At 38.7% G+C, this 18,908-nt stretch overlaps 2 protein-coding genes across 6 annotated transcripts in view; one reads left to right on the top strand and one right to left on the bottom strand.

The window, feature by feature from the left end:
* The window catches only part of LRRC38 (leucine rich repeat containing 38), a 63,188-nt gene that overhangs the window by 11,785 nt on the left and 32,495 nt on the right, over nucleotides 1-18,908 (top strand). The gene's annotated exons all lie outside the window — the stretch shown is intronic.
* On the bottom strand, nucleotides 950-17,203 carry PDPN (podoplanin). Of its 5 annotated transcripts, none has more exons than XM_065696251.1 (6): nucleotides 16,917-17,203; nucleotides 6,119-6,198; nucleotides 4,824-4,917; nucleotides 3,150-3,185; nucleotides 2,667-2,778; nucleotides 950-2,092 (listed from the first exon to the last, which is right to left on the bottom strand). In XM_065696251.1, exons 1-6 carry the CDS (start codon nucleotides 16,990-16,992, stop codon nucleotides 2,086-2,088), a joined length of 405 nt encoding a protein of 134 aa, XP_065552323.1. In that variant the 5' UTR covers nucleotides 16,993-17,203; the 3' UTR covers nucleotides 950-2,085. The 5 variants fall into 5 exon arrangements, with proteins under 5 accessions (XP_065552323.1, XP_065552319.1, XP_065552322.1 ...); XM_065696247.1 differs by having other exon boundaries at nucleotides 4,824-4,956; nucleotides 16,917-17,199; XM_065696250.1 differs by having other exon boundaries at nucleotides 2,673-2,778; nucleotides 4,824-4,956; nucleotides 16,917-17,199.

Raw genomic sequence — 18,908 nt, 5'->3', positions numbered from 1 at the left:
TAGAGCGCATGGTACAGGGTAATTTCCAGTACAGACAAGAAATTGTTAAATCTAGAGTAACAGAAATTCCTATTCTTTTATGTTGCCATGATAAGAAAAAGCTGTAATCTTCCTGCTCTTGTATGAGTTTACATGCATTTTTAGCTAATTCACATACATCAAACAAGCAAATACAACAGTCATGTGAAACTCGGTCATAATTCTCTTTGAAAAAACAGTGATATGTATGGACACTTAGGAAGAAGATACCTGAACTAATCTGGTCCCCTTTAAGTACTATAACCTGAAAGTACAGGGGCAAAGGATGCTAATATGAAAAATTAAACTTTTTCTAGCCAAGTTAATTTTTCAACTGAACTGAGTCGCAGGAAGTAGAAGGTGTGTGTGAATTGTATTTCAGGTATGGGACCTCGTATGTTCATCTCTAAGACTTCAGATGTGCTTTCTTGGAAGATAACTCGTTTGATGTACCAGAACTTTCAAAACTGAAAGTTTACCCTCACTGCATGACTTTGTTACATGAGTATGCTGCAGAGTGCAGTGAGTCAGAGGTGAAAAAATCACCTGTTGCTGAAGTTAAACGGCTGCTTTTAAAAAACAAGTTAAACTGAGGTCTTATGGCTTTCATAGAGGTTGTGAAAACTTTTCAACCTATTTCAAGCCTACTTTGGCCCTTGAATTTTGTACTTTAAAAATGCCCAATACCAACTTACGTTAGTAAAGGACTGACTTAAGATACACACTAGGCTTAAACTTGTTTCAAGTTTGTGTATAGTGCATTCATTGTACAGTGGTATCATTAATTTGTCCTTTAGTTTTATGCAGCTTTTGACTGTAAGCAGAAATAACCCACATAAGACAAGCTGCAAAATCATTCAGGAAAATTGAGTGAAGTTTAGAACAATTATTTTTTTTATTTAAAATAAAATAAAGAAACATTGCAAAATAAGACAGTTTACATTGTAATTTTTATTTCCAAAGCTTGAAATGGTAGTTCAAGGCACATGAATAAAACAAAAGCACATATAGTTAAGTTGACATGTTTAGCAATTATTGACCATCTGGTTTATCATGATTTTTACACCAAACACTTAAGTGCCTTAAAGTTTAGAAAACATGATCCATATCACTTGACATACAAAGCCTTTGCGCTGAACTCTGTGCATGCAGGTACTGCAGCACTAAACGTGCCACAGAAAAGCTGTGGACTCCAAAGATGCTTCATATCTTACTGACATATTCTGTTCTTGTTTTGCACATGTTATCAAACAAGCCAACTATACAGTTAGGAAAAAAAATACATATGCTAATTCAAAAGCTTCTACGTATCAGCTCTAAAGTGGGCTGAGTAACTGGTTAAAGTGACCCATCAAAACTGGGTATTTTCTAAGCACCCTTTAATTCAGGATGTGTATTTCAATCCCTGCATGTCTCTGCAGCAGGAGAAGACAGGAAGTTCCTGGTGCAGCAGTCAGAAGAGCAAGCTTTCAGCTGGTAGGTCAGTTCCAGCTGGGCCTACCATGTTTTGCCACATAATGTGAATATCAAGAGCAGAAAATCTGTATCAGTAGTGGAAAGATTTAGCTTTCAATATCTATCTTGTAAATAATTGGTTCTCTCTGAAGCCAGTCCCTTCTTTTTGATACATCATTTGATAGATAAACACGCCACAAGCACTTAACCAGCCAAAACCACTTAAGATTCTGGAGATTTTTTTTTAATGCGTAAAATGTAATGTGAAATAATCTTTGGTAGTGTTTAAAAATAAAGCTAGAATATATTTATTACCCACAAATCACATTTCAGATGTAAATCTCATTGCTGCTGGGTTTTTTCTTACTGTATAATCATTTTGTGCTTCTACTAAACTCCTGGCTAGTAAAAACCTTATGAAATATTCCACACTCTGTAGTCTGGGTCAGTGGGAGTCTAGAGTTGTGTGGGATCCCCATAGATCTGGAATTTTTCAACCATATTTTCCATGGATCATCTTCTCACACAGATACAGGAATAGTCTTTAGTTCTTACAAGAAGCACTTATATTTTTCTGGTGTAGAACAGCATGGCTGCTTGTTTCAACTGTTTTCAGGGCCTGTAGAACAAAAACCCAGATGTTTTATGTTCATACTTACCCAAATGTTATGTGATCTTTACTCCCTATTCTTGTATGTCTTATTTCACTTTCCAGTTCATAGTTTGCTTTTTCCTAATGCTGTATTAATAGTACTCAAGAAATATAGTGTGGTTTTCTTACTAGTTGGGAGTTTATAAGCACTTCAGATTTACATGGCACCGGTGAATCTTGTTGATACCAAAACAGCTTCTACGAATGTCCAGAGTAATAAGATAGAGATCACTTGTGTCACATGTTATCCAGCACTTCCAGAAGTTGGTCCTGTAATACTTCATACTGGATTTTACCTCTGTGCAGTGGGATAATCCAAAACCCATGCACCTGAATAACTATTATAACTGCATGAACACAGTGTCTGACTAACTTCTCTGAAGTGTGTAAGTGGGTTTAGGTCACCCACCTCACATTGGTGCTGTGAGGTCATGAAATAAGTTACTGTGTCAAAACAGCGTTAGAAATTTCCAAAGCAATCCCTGTGACCTTGCTCAGAGGATGGTGCTTGTTTGAAAAGCCTGAGTAACAATTTACTTACGAGTACCTGCCTGACATCTTCCTTACAACAGCAATGATAATTCCTGCAAGGATTCCAACTGCAACTATGACTCCAGTAATTATTCCAACCAGTGCAATTGTTTCCAGACCACCTGAAAGAATATTGGGAATGTTAGCATGTTTCAGATGGAGACCACTGATAGGAGGCTACTAATAGAACTGACAGTGTTCTGCTGCATCCCAGTCTTTGGGGAAAGTTCCCTTATCTTGTGAACTCTGAATTAGGTTGGGTAAGTTCAGCAGGCTTTTTGTAACCTATAAAAGTGCTTTTGGGCTGTGGGCTCCATAGAGATATGGCTGTGGAGACAGCAATGGGGTGAAACAGAGGAAGAGTTCAGAGAGCAGCATGTGGCTCCTGCCAAAACTTTTCAGTATCGCATGGGCATCACTAGTAGCTTTTTGAAGGGTATCACCTGGCAGTTAAGTTCTCCCTTGTTTTTGCAAGGGTTACTTCTGTTCATACCTTTTTCAGTTTTCTCTGGCTCCCCACTCAGTCCACCTGGTAAAGCCAAAAAGAGAACAATTATTTAATTACTTGCTCAGCTTTGTATGGAGTTTTCCATCCCAATTTTTAATGCTATATCCAAGGAAAACTAATCTACTTATCCAAGGAAAAAGTTTATCAAACTTCTAGTGTAGTGGTTTGAGGGCTGTGTAATAGGCTGTTCTTTCCATAGAAGTGAGCAAATGAGAAGCTTGAGAGAATGAATGCAAAGAGCTCTCTGAAGTAACAGAGATTAAAATCTGAGGGACTGATTGACCTAATATATCCTAGTGAGGCTTAAGTGTGATCACATCAAGATCAATAAGGATATACCTGGTATAAAATGATTAAGACAGAAATAAGATTTTAATTGAGATGAATTTATGCTGATATGCTGACAGCAAGGCAGACCTTTATTTGCTGAGCTACTCTTTGTTAGTACAGGCTTTTTTGTCAGTTTGAAAGATCCTCAAGTTCCTTAAGTAGTCTTTTGTGTCTGGAAGATTGTACAAATCTGTTTAGTATACTTCTCTAATCCCGGAATTTGTAGCTGAGAACTCATCAGAAACAGATGAAACACAGATGCTACTTTGAATTCGTTACAAGTGTGTAATCCCTAATCTTCCATGTATCCTTTTAGAAACATCTGAAAGTTCTACATAAAATTCAAATCTGCTGAACAGTTTGTTATTTAATGCTAAGCTGAGAAGTCTACACTCAGCAGAGACAAGCAGGCTGGGAAAGGAGATAAAAGCATGTACAATTTTTAAACAAACGTGTCTGATTTATTGAGGGATAGAAAACTGCTGTAGAACTTGAAAGCTTCAAAAAGAAGGTAGCAAAAGAGAGAATTGCTTGCTCATAGCTGCCGTCTAGAGGTAATTGGTTTGGGCTACTATGGGGAGAAGCAGTAAATAGTATACCTACTACAAGACTTTGTAGAAACCCAATTGCCACCAGATCTGTTTTGACTGTTTCAAAGCAAAGCCTGTATGCTAAAAGTAAACTGACTTGCAGTGGGGTTGACAGATGCCATTCATGTGGATTGAGTTTATCACTAATGTATTCTGATGGGGGAACCTGACATATCTGTGAACCTGATTGACTTCCAGTATTTCTAATCTGATTGTTGAGCTTGTACTTGAGATAGAGTCCACACTGAGCATCTGTTGGCAACAGCTACTACTGTTCACATTAAATGAAGAATAGTTTCGTTAAGTTTTCTTAGACACTGCTGAATTTGCATTTGGTTATCAGAAAGTTAGTCTGGAAACAAAACCACCTCTTTTCTCATAAAGGGTCATCTGACCACTTTAAAGCGAGATTTGTTAGACTTAAGACTAAGTCGTTGGTACTGTTATATGACTGAAAGAGCAGAAATTATGATGCTTGTGTTGTCTCCCTTTTTACTTGTATGAGAGTGAAGTGCAAGAACAACCACTGGTGAACAGAATAATATAGATACTCATTCCTATTATCAGTACACATCTGTGATGAAGTTAGGATGCAGAGTGATTATTGAGTAATTTTAGCAATCTCTTTTCAGCAAAGCTACCTTTGAGACCACCTTCAACTTAGTATTTGAATTTTCCAGGTATTGTTCAGTAGGTGGCAGTAGAACTTTGATATAATGAAACAAATGAATGAATTTACCATCAGCATTTTCTGTGTTGACTTCATAACCAGTAGAATTATCACCGTCTTCAGCTGGGGCAAATGCACTTTCTGTGGTCATCAGTTGTCCAAACTGCAAGACATTGGTTACACTCTGTAGTCTTGTGGGCAACTACAAGAATTTGGGGGGAGAAAGAGAGAAAAGAAAACCTCAGTGCATTTGGTCTGTATGTATGAAATAAGCATTTTAAATCTCTTGGTTTGTCAGCTGGAGGATCTCTTAGCTATCATATGTCATCTTTGATTTGTGTACAGTGACAGGAAAAGCAAGGTGATTTGTCTTCCCAGCCAGAGGCTCTCAAGGTGGGATGACCTCTCAGTAGCACTATGGAAGGTGTAGGACAGCACTGCAAAATATTGCAGACCTGCCTTTTTCATTGTTTTTCTTTTTTACAGTTTTGTCAGTTTGGTTTCACTGAAGCTAATGGAAAGATACTGTATTAAAGGTAAATGGCAGAACATAAGCAGTTATGAATGCTTTTTACAGCACAGAACTACTGTAAAAAAAAGTGTTTTCAACATTATTACATTCAACCTGATTGCTTGCAAAACAAAGATATTGGTGTTAGAGCTCTTATGTTAGAACTCAAGATTATTCTTTATAATGATTATTGAAAATGTAAGACTGCCCTGGGTTTAGCAGTAGCAGTCAGTTTTTCTCCTTCTTAGTAGCTGGTGCAGCGCTATGTTTTGAATATTGGCTTGGGAACAGAGCTGATAACACTGATGTTTTTAGTTGTTGCTAAGTAATGTTTACCCTGACGAAGGACTCTGTGAGTCTCATGCTCTGCCAGGGACAAGGGGAGGCTAGGATGAAGCAGAGACAGAACACCTGACCCAAGGTAGCCAAAGAGGTATTCCATACCACAGCACGTCATGCCCAGGGAGGTAACTGGGAGTTATCCAGAAGGGCACGGGCTCTCTTCTGGGGGGGGGGGGGGTCGGACTCGTTTGGCGAGTGCTACCGTATTCTCTTCCCTTGTTATTTTATCTTATCATTATTATCATTGATGGTAGCAGTAGTGATTTGTGTTATACCTTAGTTACTGAGCTGTTCTTATCTCAACCTGTGGGAGTTACATTCTCTCAATTCTCCTCCCCATCCCTCCGGGAGCTGGGGGGGAAGGAAAGAAAGTGGGAGAAAGGGGGGGGGGGGGGGGGAGTGAGTGGATGAGCTGTGTGGCTGGGTTTAAACCACGACAATGACACAAGACAATACCAGGAATATGAAATCAGGGTACCCTGAAGGGACCTCTGTTCAGAATGATACTCACCAGGGTTGGTGATTCTTCAAGTTCTGTGTAATTTCTGAAATCTGTTGTTGCACTTTCTTCTCCCTCTACAACTGCGCTTGCTGAATAAAATTTTAGGAAATGAGTTAGCATTTTACTTGGTAATCAGATGTCCTACCTACAATGACATGGAAATTGTGTTAAACATGAGATCTGAGTAGTGTTTCATCTCCCTTTCCCTGTGTGCTTAGGTTTGCAAAATTATTTAGATTGCCTTTGAATTCTGCTATACTCGTGAGCAAAGCTGTAGGATAAAGAGGTGAAATTCACATCACTTAAACCTGGCACAAACTTGAAGCTTACTGGTTACTAAACACGTTGTCTAAGAAGAGAAAAATTTCCCCCTTCCCTCTGGATGGAAGCAACTACTCCAGATCTAAAGTTAGGCATTAATTTATGTGGTTGATAAATTACTTCAAGCATCTTCCACTTTCTAAAACAGTAAGAACTTTTTTCCATTTTTCAGCTCAGTCCCAGCTGCAACGTTTATTTTTAGAACTATCTTTAATGTTTATGGGTGTAGCTGTAGTTTAGAAAATATTCCTATACAAATCCATTCAGAGCTTTTTTCTAAGTTAAACACGTTACTTGCTGAATAGGGTTTTTTTGTGTTAACAGTGTAAGGTCTCCCTTTTCATTCTAGACCTGTGTATGTCACCTATGTTCTTTGGCGTAACAGACATGTCAGTTTTGACCTACAAAATGTTTTCTTTACAAATACCTCAGACTTCATCAATAGGAAAAATAAGATGGAACAAGGTAGAACATGAAAGATGGATGTATGAAGACAACTGGTAATATCAATATTAAACATAAGTATCATTTAAATTTCTTGCTGATTCATAAAACTCTGACCATACACAGTATGATGCTACTGCAGTATGGTATCTCTTGGGAGTTTCTAATTCAGTGTGCTTATAAAGCTTGGTGAGGCTGCTGTTACGCTGCTGCCTGGGGCATAAGGGTTTCTGCTAACTCCAGATACCAGTGTTTTAAATTTAAGCTAACAGCTAATAATAGCCATTGTCCTGAGTGAAAACTGGAGGCAAAACCCCTTAAACTTCTGAAAAGTTCTTTCCTGTATTCAAATTTTGCATCTAACGTTAATTTCAGCAATTGGAGCAAAAGTTTGTCCAAGTAAGTTGTTGCCAGGAAATATTGCAGTGATGACTGAAGGTTAAAATAAAAGTGTTATTTCAAATGAAAAAGCCAATATTTAGTTTTGAAACAAGTAACAAAATTATACTGAGCACTTTAAAGGAAACTTTTCATACAGAGGATAAATGATTGGACGTTGGAAAAAAAGCAATCTCTGGTTTTGCTTGAAACTCTCATCTGAATTCTACTGGAAACTTGCAAATATTTTTCCTTGCTCCCAAAACTCAGTTTTGAACCAAAGTAATGCTTTTTTATCTGTCTCTGTCATTGTAGGACTGAGAGCTTTGTCCCATTGCCAGGAGCCCAAACATTGGTCTAAACTTAACCTTCTGATTCCTGGTTTACCCAAGTAAATAGACTTTTATATTTTTACACCTTTATAAACGCAAATGCAGATGCACTTTCATTTGAAGAGCCAAAAGGGTGCGCGAGTACTACTTGAGACACAAACAGATGAAGAAAGTATATTCATACTACGCCAACATGAGGTCTAATTAAGCCAGTGAGTCTCCCAAAAATCATCTTCTAATCCATGGAAAGTCTAGAACAGGCCAAGGTAAGTTATTTTTACCATCTAGCTTACAAATAGGATGTTTTGGTCATTTTTGATTGAAATATCCCGGGTGAGCAGCCTTGCATATTTTCTGTTGAGATAGCATAGAGGGGTCTGATTTAGGTGTGTTGCTTTAGCCACCATCTACCTATCAGGGCATTTTTAAGATATGGCACTACTTTATAATATTTTTGTAAGTGTCTTTAAAGTACAATATTGTATCCAGGGTTTTTCCTTTATATATACAAAGTTAACTTCGTATATTAGCAAGCAGCTTCTCTGAATATACTCTCAGCATGCCAGTAGCTTTCAGCCCTGGAGAGTTACCTGACAGTAAATGTAGGACAGTGTCACACAGCAAAGGTGGAAAGAATGTTTGTCACAAAGAAACATGAAATCATTATTCTTCATGTGATAAAGTTATTGCAGATTCTTGGCAGTGAATGAAATGTAGAAAATCTTCAGTACATATGCCCTCTGGGTACAGTGATTGATAAAAGAAGGTTGCCCAGAATAATCTGGCCTAATTTTAGGTTCTTAAAGGGGCCTAAATAAAATGTCTGCTTGCTCTTATCTCCCTTCATAGTCTGTAGGGAAAGATAAATCTAGAAGATAATTCAGCTCACCTGAGATTTGGGTCACCCTAGGTAGTGCTGCCTTTTCTTTACTGTAAAGGGAAACGAGAATAATATGGTTCCCCTATTACATGCCTCAAGCTTACTGATTTCTGTCATCACATCCCAGTCCTGTACAATCCACATAATTTGGTGTTAAAGCTGAGCTCCAGGATTTGCTGGGGAATAGGCCCTGACTGTATTTCTAGGTTTGTTTTTCTGGTGAGACAGTGGGGGTGGTAGTGAAGCTGACACTGCTAACTGACCAAAAGAGAGACTGGGATGTAATTTAGCAGTGTACTACATTTGGAAGAAGGAATACTTGATACCATGCAACTTTTTGTCCCAGAAAGTTGTAATAGAGTAAAAAGTATTTAACTGGCATTGAGAGAAACTATTGGACTTGAAATGTCTTTCCTTCGACCCAGTGCAAGGCACATATATCGCTGCTGTCAGAGAGACTGTAAATAGGATGCAAGGCTGTATGTGCTTTAGTTTTTTGTTTGTTTTGTCTAATGTGGGTGAGTGTAGCAAGAGCCAGAGGGTTAAGTAGTGCTTTTCCATATGTTCTTGATATGATCTTCAAGGAGGCTGTGAATGAAAACATTGCCTCACAGTGCCGTGATTGTGTCCAACCAGCATTATGGTCTCTTCTGTCTGCAGCTATATGTTGCTGCAGATGTGAATGAATCATTGCATCTCTTTCTGCCAGAGTTCCAGCTGGGTGTGTTTCAGTTCAAAGTCCTCAGCTGCTATCAGGCTGCCAGCTTCTCACACCAGGAGAAAATGGGATGCCTTTAAAAGTTTAATACTGCTTTGAAACCATCCCATGGTTAAGCATCCCATGACCCACTTAGGGGAAGATGAGCTCACTGCTCATTGTTATGCATGGAATGACAGTTTACTAGAAAACCTTGTAGGGCTGCTTTCAAAGCACAGTGGTTGTGTTGGAAAGCGAGTGGTAAAACTGTTGTTCATTAGCGTTTCTTTCAGGTATCTCCAAACCCAACAAAGATACTTCTGAAGATGAAAAATGTTGTAGGATCTTGTTTCTTTCCTGGCGGCCTGAATAAACCCAGCCGCTAGTGGGCAAAGGCAGTTGTAAGCCGGTATTTTAGCTTAGTCCTTGAAATAGGAAGCCCTCAAAATAGAATGTTTCCATCTCTGTGATAAGAGAGCAGTAGATAAAAATGGGTAACCTTAAAGGATTCCCTCTAGCAAGAACCAAAATAACCTTTATTGCTCATTGCCCCTCTGTGCTTATTAAAATACAAGCAGTTTCAGTTATTTATAACGGAAAAAAAAAAAAAAAAATCTGCTAGTGAACTGTTAAACTAAAGCTTTGAGCTTAGAATTCAACTTTATTTTTATGTGTATCTTATTGATATCATATTTTATCCTATCCAGCTGTGCCAGATAGGTGCTTTGGGGAATGCTGCTCTAGAGAAGCAAGGGGAAGAATTTAGTGGGACAGGTCACTTGAGAGATACCATTCTTCTATTTGAGATATTACTGAGCTAACATCTGGACTTTACTGATGTTTTTTACTATCTGCTTCCTGAATTCTTACAGACCAAGTGGAGGTTGAAGGACTTGTGTGTGTACATGCATGTTGGCTGTCCTGTTTTGCCAACATTTTATTCAGCATTTGTCCTGATACAGGAATTCCCTTTCTGAGGAAGTATTCTTCACTCACAGATTTGAGCAAAGTGAGTCTTGGAGTCAGTATCTTGTCATTTGAATCAATTCAGCTCTAGTTCAATAGAAACTTTTATTAATGGTTGTGGAAGCTGAACAAAACTGTGTGATTTGATAAGGTGATTTTCAAAAACAGTTTTGTCAGTTATTTGGCTTCCTCCTCAATTTAAATAAATTCCAGAGTCAGGTCCAAAGCCGACCTCATCAGCCCAGCCTTCTCTGGTAGGAGTTTTCCATTATTTCTCTGTAATTGCTGAAGTATTTTCTGGGATTTATAAAAGCATATGGTTGTCTTTGTGTGTGTGAAGTATTTTCATGCTGTCAAATACAGGCTACAGAATTTTTTGCACTTAGAAAATTTGAGGGCTTGAGGAATATAATATAGTTTATCCTGAGTTTTACCTTCTGGATTTTGAGGTTTTGGACAGTTAAAATTTTCAGGCTCTAGAAAGGAAGTTCTTCATTGAAACTGAAAATCTCATTGTATCTCTGGTTCCAGCATTATTCAGAACATCTGCAGTACCCTGAGCACTTTGCATCCTTACTCTCTTTGGGGCCACAGCACTGGCATATCTTGTGTTAATTCCTTCTGGTAGTTGAACTAATGTATTGTGCCATAATAAAGAAATGCCCTGATGTATGCTTAAGTGTCTAGGCTTCTTATTCAGGAGAAAGTATGTACTGTCTGTGTGAATCCTGCAATGCTTACTACAGTTTTCTTTCACAAAGACTGACAGCTTTGCTTTGTGTAATGAAGGAAGCTGGATGACAAAATACCATGATTGTATATCTGCCAGCTGAAAAGCGGCCTTGATGCACAAGAAATGATTTAGTTCAGCCTTCTTCAGAGTATGGCTGCCTTTGTTCAGGTATTCCATGTAGCTCTCGATGACAGTGTTTTGCTGAATTGTCAGAAACATTTTCTTTGGTCACCACACCCTACTACAGATGGTTTCTATTGCTATGACTGGCTTAGCCAAAGGAACAAAATCAGAGTTGAATTCTACAGTGCCAAGTGACAAAGAACTATGTCCTGGGTTCAGCTACTCTGCTGCTTCTGAAGGAAATCACATGGCTTCTGAATGTTACAATATTCTACATGACCATATTTGATACGCACAGAAAAGCAAAAGTATATTTTAACTGGGCAGATAGAAAGGAAAATAGCACTTGAAGAGCAGTGATGTGTATATGACCCACAACCAAAGCTATGAAACAAAGCCACAGGAGGAAGTGGTGGTAACTTACTAAGCTTTTCTTGTGCATGATAAAATTGACCACAGAGCTGTGGGCATTGAAAAGGAAAATAATATTTAATTCCATTATGGGGTATTCCTTGGAGAACTAGAGAACTAGAAGTGAATCTTCTAAGATTTATGGTTTTACTATTGTTGCTGTGTCAGTCTCTGATTTCTTACCTGATAATTACACTGAATTCAGAGTTGTTATCCCATGAATGTGGGATAAAACCACTTTCTTATGGTATTTTCTGCCTCATGACCCTGCTGCCCTGGTTGAGGTCCTACTAGCAACTTTGTTGTTTTCTCTGAACAGTAAGGGTTTGACTGAGGCAACAACACTGGACTTGTGATCAAATGTAAGTCTCTTCTGCGTCTTTCTGTAAGTGGCACCTAAAACTGGAGCACTGCATTTATCACTACAATGCTGACAAGGACCACCGCAGCTAAGACAAGGAGGAAAGTATAAAACTGTATAACGGATCAGCAAATCTGAGGCTATGTTTAGCAGAAAGCAGACAATCTGTGTACAAATATTGGCATATTTAAATGGAGATGAAAGGAATTAGGAAAATACCTCTAATACAGTAATAAACTATTTTTTTTTTCTCTGAATCACTTCCTTCCCGAACTCTGAGACTATAACCATATGCCCTTTCACAGCTGTCTTGATGAAGGTTACTAACCCCTTGTGTCTGCCAGCAGACTGTTTGCATGATCATTTCTTAACTCGTTTTGTTTGAAATATGCATAATAAACGGGAAACTGGTCAGGCTTTCATTTTGTTCACACAGCCATTTTTGGTTAGCTGCCTTATATTGCCACCCTGCAAGCAAGATCCATTCAAATATGTTTAGTCTGACTTTGATACTAACTAATAACAAACTAACTAATATTTGAATGGGTTTCACAGTCATAAAACCACTTTAATATGTGTTTGGAATGAAGTGTGTCCCCATTACAGATTTCACTGTATCTCATATAATACTAAAGCTCTCCTAAGAGAATAGGTATTCGCTTGAAATGGTGTTCACAGCTGAATTGTGCCCTCGCAAAGGAATATTCTGATGTGGTTTATGATAGATGTTGTAGTGTTTGTAACCATCAAATACAAGATGTTAAAAAACATGAGGAAGTCTTAAAGCAACATGAGAACGTGCTCAGCATCAGCTTCTATTTGCTTTGAGAATCTTGGCCAAGCTTCTGAGACAGTGAGTTAAAATCAACAGTAAATTTAACTCATTGTTTCTCATTTGTTTCTCTGTAGAACATCCCAGCATACCTATACTCTCAATTCTACATCTCTTTCTGAAATGCTCTGCAGCATGTTGTGCCCCACACAGCCATGGGAGCTTTGCTGTAGCATGAATTCATAGAATCATAGAATCATAGAATAGTTAGGGTTGGAAAGGACCTCAAGATCATCTAGTTCCAACCCCCCTGCCATGGACAGGGACATCTCACACTAAACCATCCCACCCAAGGCTTCATCCAACCTGGCCTTGAACACCGCCAGGGATGGAGCACTCACAACCTCCCTGGGCAACCGATTCCAGTGTCTCACCACCCTAACAGGAAAGAATTTCTTCCTTATATCCAATTTAAACTTCCCCCGTTTAAGTTTTAACCCGTTACCCCTTGTCCTGTCACTAATTCAAGCTGAGGGTATTGTATGTGCACACACAACTTAGAGGAGGCCCTTTTGGAGGCTGCCTTGTCCGCAGGATGAATCCAGGATGCAGTGAATAGTAGGACTTGGCAGCATTTGGGTTCCATCCTTTAGTCCCTAACCACATCCACACAAAAAGCAAACAAACCAACAAAACGAACGTGCAACTGAGACAGACCATATGTTAGAGATGGGCAAACAGTAGTTTCTGTGGTCTGCATGGATGTATGGCTTGCCTCAGATGACATGAGGAAGAAACACTGCATGATTCTCTCAGAACCCAGCAGCCTGAATGCTGTCGGTTATCCTTTACTGGCATTTTATTTTCTATTAAAACATGCTTGAGGTTCTCAGCCTCTGGTTTCTGCAGATGATTTTCAAGTTCTGGATCTTGGGTAAATGCATCAGTTCAGTGGAAAAGGGTGAATTACAGGAGCTGGGAATCTGGGTGCTTTTTTTTCAGTTTTCACTGTGCAGCCTGAGTTAAAGTCCACTTGTAAGCTTTTAAATACAAATCTTTTGCTTTTTGATTCAAAACCTATCTTTTGTGATAGGGATGGGCAAGCCTCTCTGAAGCCTCTTTGCTTTCCCTGTGAAGAGGAATAAGCAAATATTACCTATTCTCTGCTGGTCTTTTACCAAGATACTGCAAAACAGAGTCACTAATTTGCGGACTTACTAGTTGAGATCCATTAAGATGTTTTTCTCCTCTTTGTGATGAATAAAGTTTTGGGTATTGGACATGAAGAGCTAGAGTCATCTCATGCTAATGTAGTTTTCCAGAGGCCTATGTGGGAACACATGCACAAGTGCACTCGTCATTCATGATGCAGCCAGATGCAGAGTGAAAGGCTTTGTCATGCTTACTGAGTACAAAACTGATTCTTCTGAGTCACATGTGACTGTTCATTTTGGTGGTTCATTTTATGTACTATCAGCAGTTACCCAGTTTGGTTTTCAGAAGTGTTTGGAGTAAACCAAGATCTGTTTGAAACAATCCTTTCTTGTTATTTTGTCAATTCTAGTCTTCATGATTTTGAAAAATATAAAATACTTTTTAGTCTTTCATATTTGACTGTAAACTTCAATTTCCTCTTACCATATAAACATTTTTCATCTCAATTACGCTATGTGTTTACTTATAGTTCAACAGAAATATAATGTAATGTGACCTAGTATAAACCTGTTTAATTGAGACTTGCATAAGGAGATTTAATCTAATATTTGCCTCTAGGTGAGATCAGGCATGTGGGCAGTTGACCCAGCTCAAGTGACATGTGGTAACTTGTTAAACAATCTCGTTAGTTTTTGTTCATGTTATGTGACAGCCAATAGAGTCACCTCCTTCCCTGCAATGATACCTGCACCAGGGGAAAGGTTTCAGACTAGGAAATGTCACCTCCCTAAAGCACTTGTGCTTTTAATTGTTTGGTTAATGCTGTGCCCAGAAAGAATCAGGTTAACTTCCATTTCAACTCATTGAAATGAGTTGGTCTGATCCTGTGTGCAAAGGTTTGGCTGAGTTCTTATGTGCTGAACAGGATCACAGGACAAAAATTATCTGCTAATCATTGGATAGGAAATATGTAGCCTATAATAGTCTAAAGATTCATCAGCTTGTATAGAGTGCTCAGGGCTCTCCTTGCTTGTAAGAACAAGAAAGTAGTTGGCTGTTTCAGTGAGGATTTAAACCATGAATGGGTAACACAAATAGAGTGTTATCCATCAGCAGATAATGATGAAACTACTCAGATTGTGGATCCCTTATTTGAAGGGTGAAAAATGCTATGCTTAAAACTAGGATCAACAGCTGAATTCAGTTTATTTGGCAGTTCAAGGAGGAATTTGGAATCAATACTCTTTTTGGAAATACACTTCCTGATTGAAACAAGCATGCTTTTCTTGAGTCAGTCTCAATCCCTAAAAGAGTGTCCAAATATAACAGAAGGATGGCTGTGGACTTTTTTCCTTTAAAACCCTCAGGCCAAATTGTCTATGCCTGAGGTTCAGGTATCTGAACATACCCACTCCCCTGAGTATTATACAAGCGTAAAAACTTGTATTTTCACTATCAGTGCAGTCACAGATTGCCCCGGGTGAAATTGTCATTCTAAGTCTAGTCTAACTTGTAATTGCTAGTGGTTATCAGTAAACAGCACTGATACACATGCTAAATAGCTGAGACTTGCTTATTTTATACCTGGAGTCTATTTTCCTAGTGTGCCCTTTGGAGGTCATCTGAAATGAGTTGTTCCACATGAAGTCATAAAACCTAAACAGACACAGAAGGCCTTAAATACTGTGAACTGTGTTCGAGATTCAAGTGTGGAGTTCAGTGCAAACTATCGGAAACAGAGGTAGAATCTTGCACGCAAGAAGTACTTCAACATTCTTCTGGCTGGCAGGATTTCAACCTGAGCATTGCTGGGCACCTTCTCTTAGGGTTGAGAGAAAGAAAATATACTTAAAAATTCCACAAAAGCCTGTAATGAAGATGAAAGACCTTTTCCTACAAGAAAAGGTATCTGGTATTCTGGTATCTTAGAAACTGCTGGAGAGAATTTTATGAATTTGGGATGTTTTTTCCTCATTTCTCATGGCTTTAAGCTTTGGTCCAGGTACTACTGATACTTTTTCAGGTAAGCTAGCTCGGTAAGCCTAGAAAGGAATAGTTGGGACTTGCCTAATTTCTGTGGATTTTACATTTTCTGTGAAATTTTGAAGTGCAGCTCCAAGCTTCCAGCCTCACATTCTGACATCCAGTCCAGAGCACCTGGAATTACCATTAGAAGTCTCAAGCCAACATTCGCACATCCTGTATATTGGTATAGCCCCACTATTCCAGCAGAATGATACAGACTGACACCAAGCCAAAATTAGGTCACATCATTCAGTTAGGGTCCCTAGATCTAAGTCAGACAAGTAGATTTATGCTTTGGAAGACAAGCAGGTTGAGTCTCTGTTTATTGTTTCAGAGCACTAGGACTTGGGACATGTTCCATAGCAACAGCAGCTGTATTTTACCACTGCAGGCGTACTTTCTGTTTGCACATACCTCACACATCAGGCACGTTGTCTCATGGCCAATTCATTCATAATGAGTCAAGTACCACGCAGAAAGAGTGTGGTTTTTTGAATGCAAAATTCCTGGAATCAAGTACTGCTCAGGTTAATTCTGATTTACTATTAATCAGACTCTTCTTTAGCTGTAAAAAGACTTAATCTGTTTTACCTTAAAGTGTGTGGTTTATTTTTCTTAAAAAATTATAAATAAATAGTTTGCCAAATAAACTTTCTGAGTAGATACATAATGCTCTTCAAATCCATCTTGCGTAATAATTCTTCCTGGTTTCTCTCGCTTGTATACATTGCTTGCAGCTAAGTTAGTATTACCAAAATCGTGCACAAGGCTCAAATTCTAAGCTGTTGTAGTGCCTCAAAGTACTGAAGCTAAACTCTTGAATGGAAAGATTTATAAGTTACTGTCACAGAGTTTCACCACCTAAATATCAGTTACCACTAAATTATTGCTTGTAGTTGTCTTTGCATATATACAGTGAAACTACAGACATTCCAAGGGCTGATGCTGTGCCTTCCCTGTCTGCTTGTACCCTTCTTCCTTTACACAGACACACAGAAAATTCTTTTGTAATAGAGCATAACTCATCTGAAAACTTTGGATGTGTTTCTTTCCCAATTACAGCCATAGTAGATGCCAAAGAGAAGCTTAAGGATTTGAAAGAAAGTTTCATAAACAGGACAGAGCAACTCTATTGGCTATGAGTAAGGACACAAACTGTTACATTACAGGAAATAACTGGAAATCATTGTAACCAACATTTCTTCTTACCTTCTTCAGCAAGTGCTATGAAAGGTACTGTCCCTAGAACGAAGATGAAGAATTGAACTTTGATCACAATAAACATCTTTGATCTGCTTTGAAAACAGTTTTCCAATCCTGAGGTGAGATGGATTCAAATTCAGGTCAATCTTTGGAGAACTGAGATCACAAAAAGAAATCACTGCAAAAAATTCTTTGGTATTCCAAATATTCCTTTAACTGCTGCAGTCTAGAGGGGGAAGGTTTTCCCAGATGATAACTATACAACTAAAGACAGCTGAGTGGAGTCAGCATTATTTGCTTTAGCAAAGGGGTGGGAGCATGCCTAAGGTGGTCCTCAAAGGGCCAGGCCCGCCCTCTGCACTCTGTTTGGTCAGTACTAAAATGATGATCTCAGCCCAGGTTTAAAGTTACAGGAGCTGTGGCTTTCAGAAGACTCTTATTTAGTAAAGGGGGAAAGGGTATTTAGGCAGAGGGAGATGTTCAGGGTGTTCTCTCCCTTCTGCAAACTGTCCTTAAGAAATATTTAAGGAACAACACTAAGGACATTTTTCCTGTTGTTTCCAGCAGGGAACTGATGTTTTTGTTCATTTCAAAGCGAGCGCCCATGTTTATCTGAGCAAGTGTGGTAGTGAATGTGCAGTTAGGGAGACTGAAATAGTTTTAGGACAGGATATTTAATTCTGCAGTAAATACTGTCTGAATTTTTCTGCATGTTGAAGTCTCTCTTGTGTCCTCAAGTGACATCTAGCTGTCCTCCAGCATCAGTCTCTGCCCACAGGCTTGCTGGTCTTATCCTCCAGAGGTGGAGGTTTTTCCCTTTTCTAAGGGAAAGTATGTACCTATTAGTAGTAAAGCTGTATAATGGTCTGTACAAAACTAGATATTTTTTCTTGTGTATGTGTCTGCCAATCAGCATTCTATGGCATGAATGCAAGACTAGATGAACATCCTACCAACAGACACTACTTCTCACAAGTCATGGTTGTTAGACAGGAACTGGGACTGAATTAGGACTTGGGAAGCAATGATTTACATTAATCCTTTTCTGAATCTTCCCTTGTCTTGAGCAAGTAATAATCTAATGATTGACATCTGTTTAGCAATTTGGTGAGTTTTAATCAGGGTTCACATATACCAGTGTGCCACATGGCTGAGTGGAGGAAGAATGTGACCTCCCTGAGTTTCTATACCTCAGAGTCCTGCATTGGCAGGACATTAGGCTCTGAAGCATAGATTTGTTTTCTTTCTGCTGAGAGCTGTGGAGGAGGTCACCTCTGCAGGAGAGTGGGGCACACTTATGAAAAAGGTTTTCACTTTAAAAAACAAGTCTGAAACATGGCTATGTTGTTTTGCTCAGTGAGTGATAGTCAGAGCTGACCCCACAACTCTTTGCTGCACTATGAAGGAGCAAAGCAAGTCCAAACATAAGCAGTGGTAGTAATGTAAAGAGGGCTGCAGGTGGGAAATGCAAAACCTTCCGTAAGGCTTTTCTTTTGAAAGTGATAGGTGCCAAAGGATTTTGTTAGCTATAGATCTAAGTTATGGTGCTGTAATTGTACTCTTTGGATTGAAGAAGACTAGGAGAGCAGGATTTCAAACAGTCAATGTTAATGCAAAGAAACAACAGGCAATATTGGCTCATTTCTTTAGAAAAACAGTGAAATATTGCCATCTACTAACTTTCAGCATGTCATGGGTCTTAAAATCTGGGATTAATTATTCCTTGATAATGCAGCTTCAGATTTACTTAAAGAATGTTTGCTTATTGGGCAATGCCATCATGTGAAGCTGAGATTTGCTGGGGGAGTATGTCAGTTTTAATGAAACTTACTTTGAAAAATGGAAACAAATCAATTTTACCATATCAGAGCAGAATATCTGGAATTCTGTCTATAGGATTCCATTTGGTTCCCTTCAAAGGTGCTCTGAAGACATGTCACGTTTATGATTATTCATAGAAACAAATCTGCCTCAGGTTTAAGAATAAGCTGTTCTAAG

This window comes from Lathamus discolor, chromosome 16 (assembly GCF_037157495.1).
Source record: "Lathamus discolor isolate bLatDis1 chromosome 16, bLatDis1.hap1, whole genome shotgun sequence".
NCBI classification, from domain to species: domain Eukaryota; kingdom Metazoa; phylum Chordata; class Aves; order Psittaciformes; family Psittacidae; genus Lathamus; species Lathamus discolor.
The sequence above is the reverse complement of the archived record's forward strand: the minus strand, read 5'-3'. Positions and strand labels throughout refer to the sequence as shown.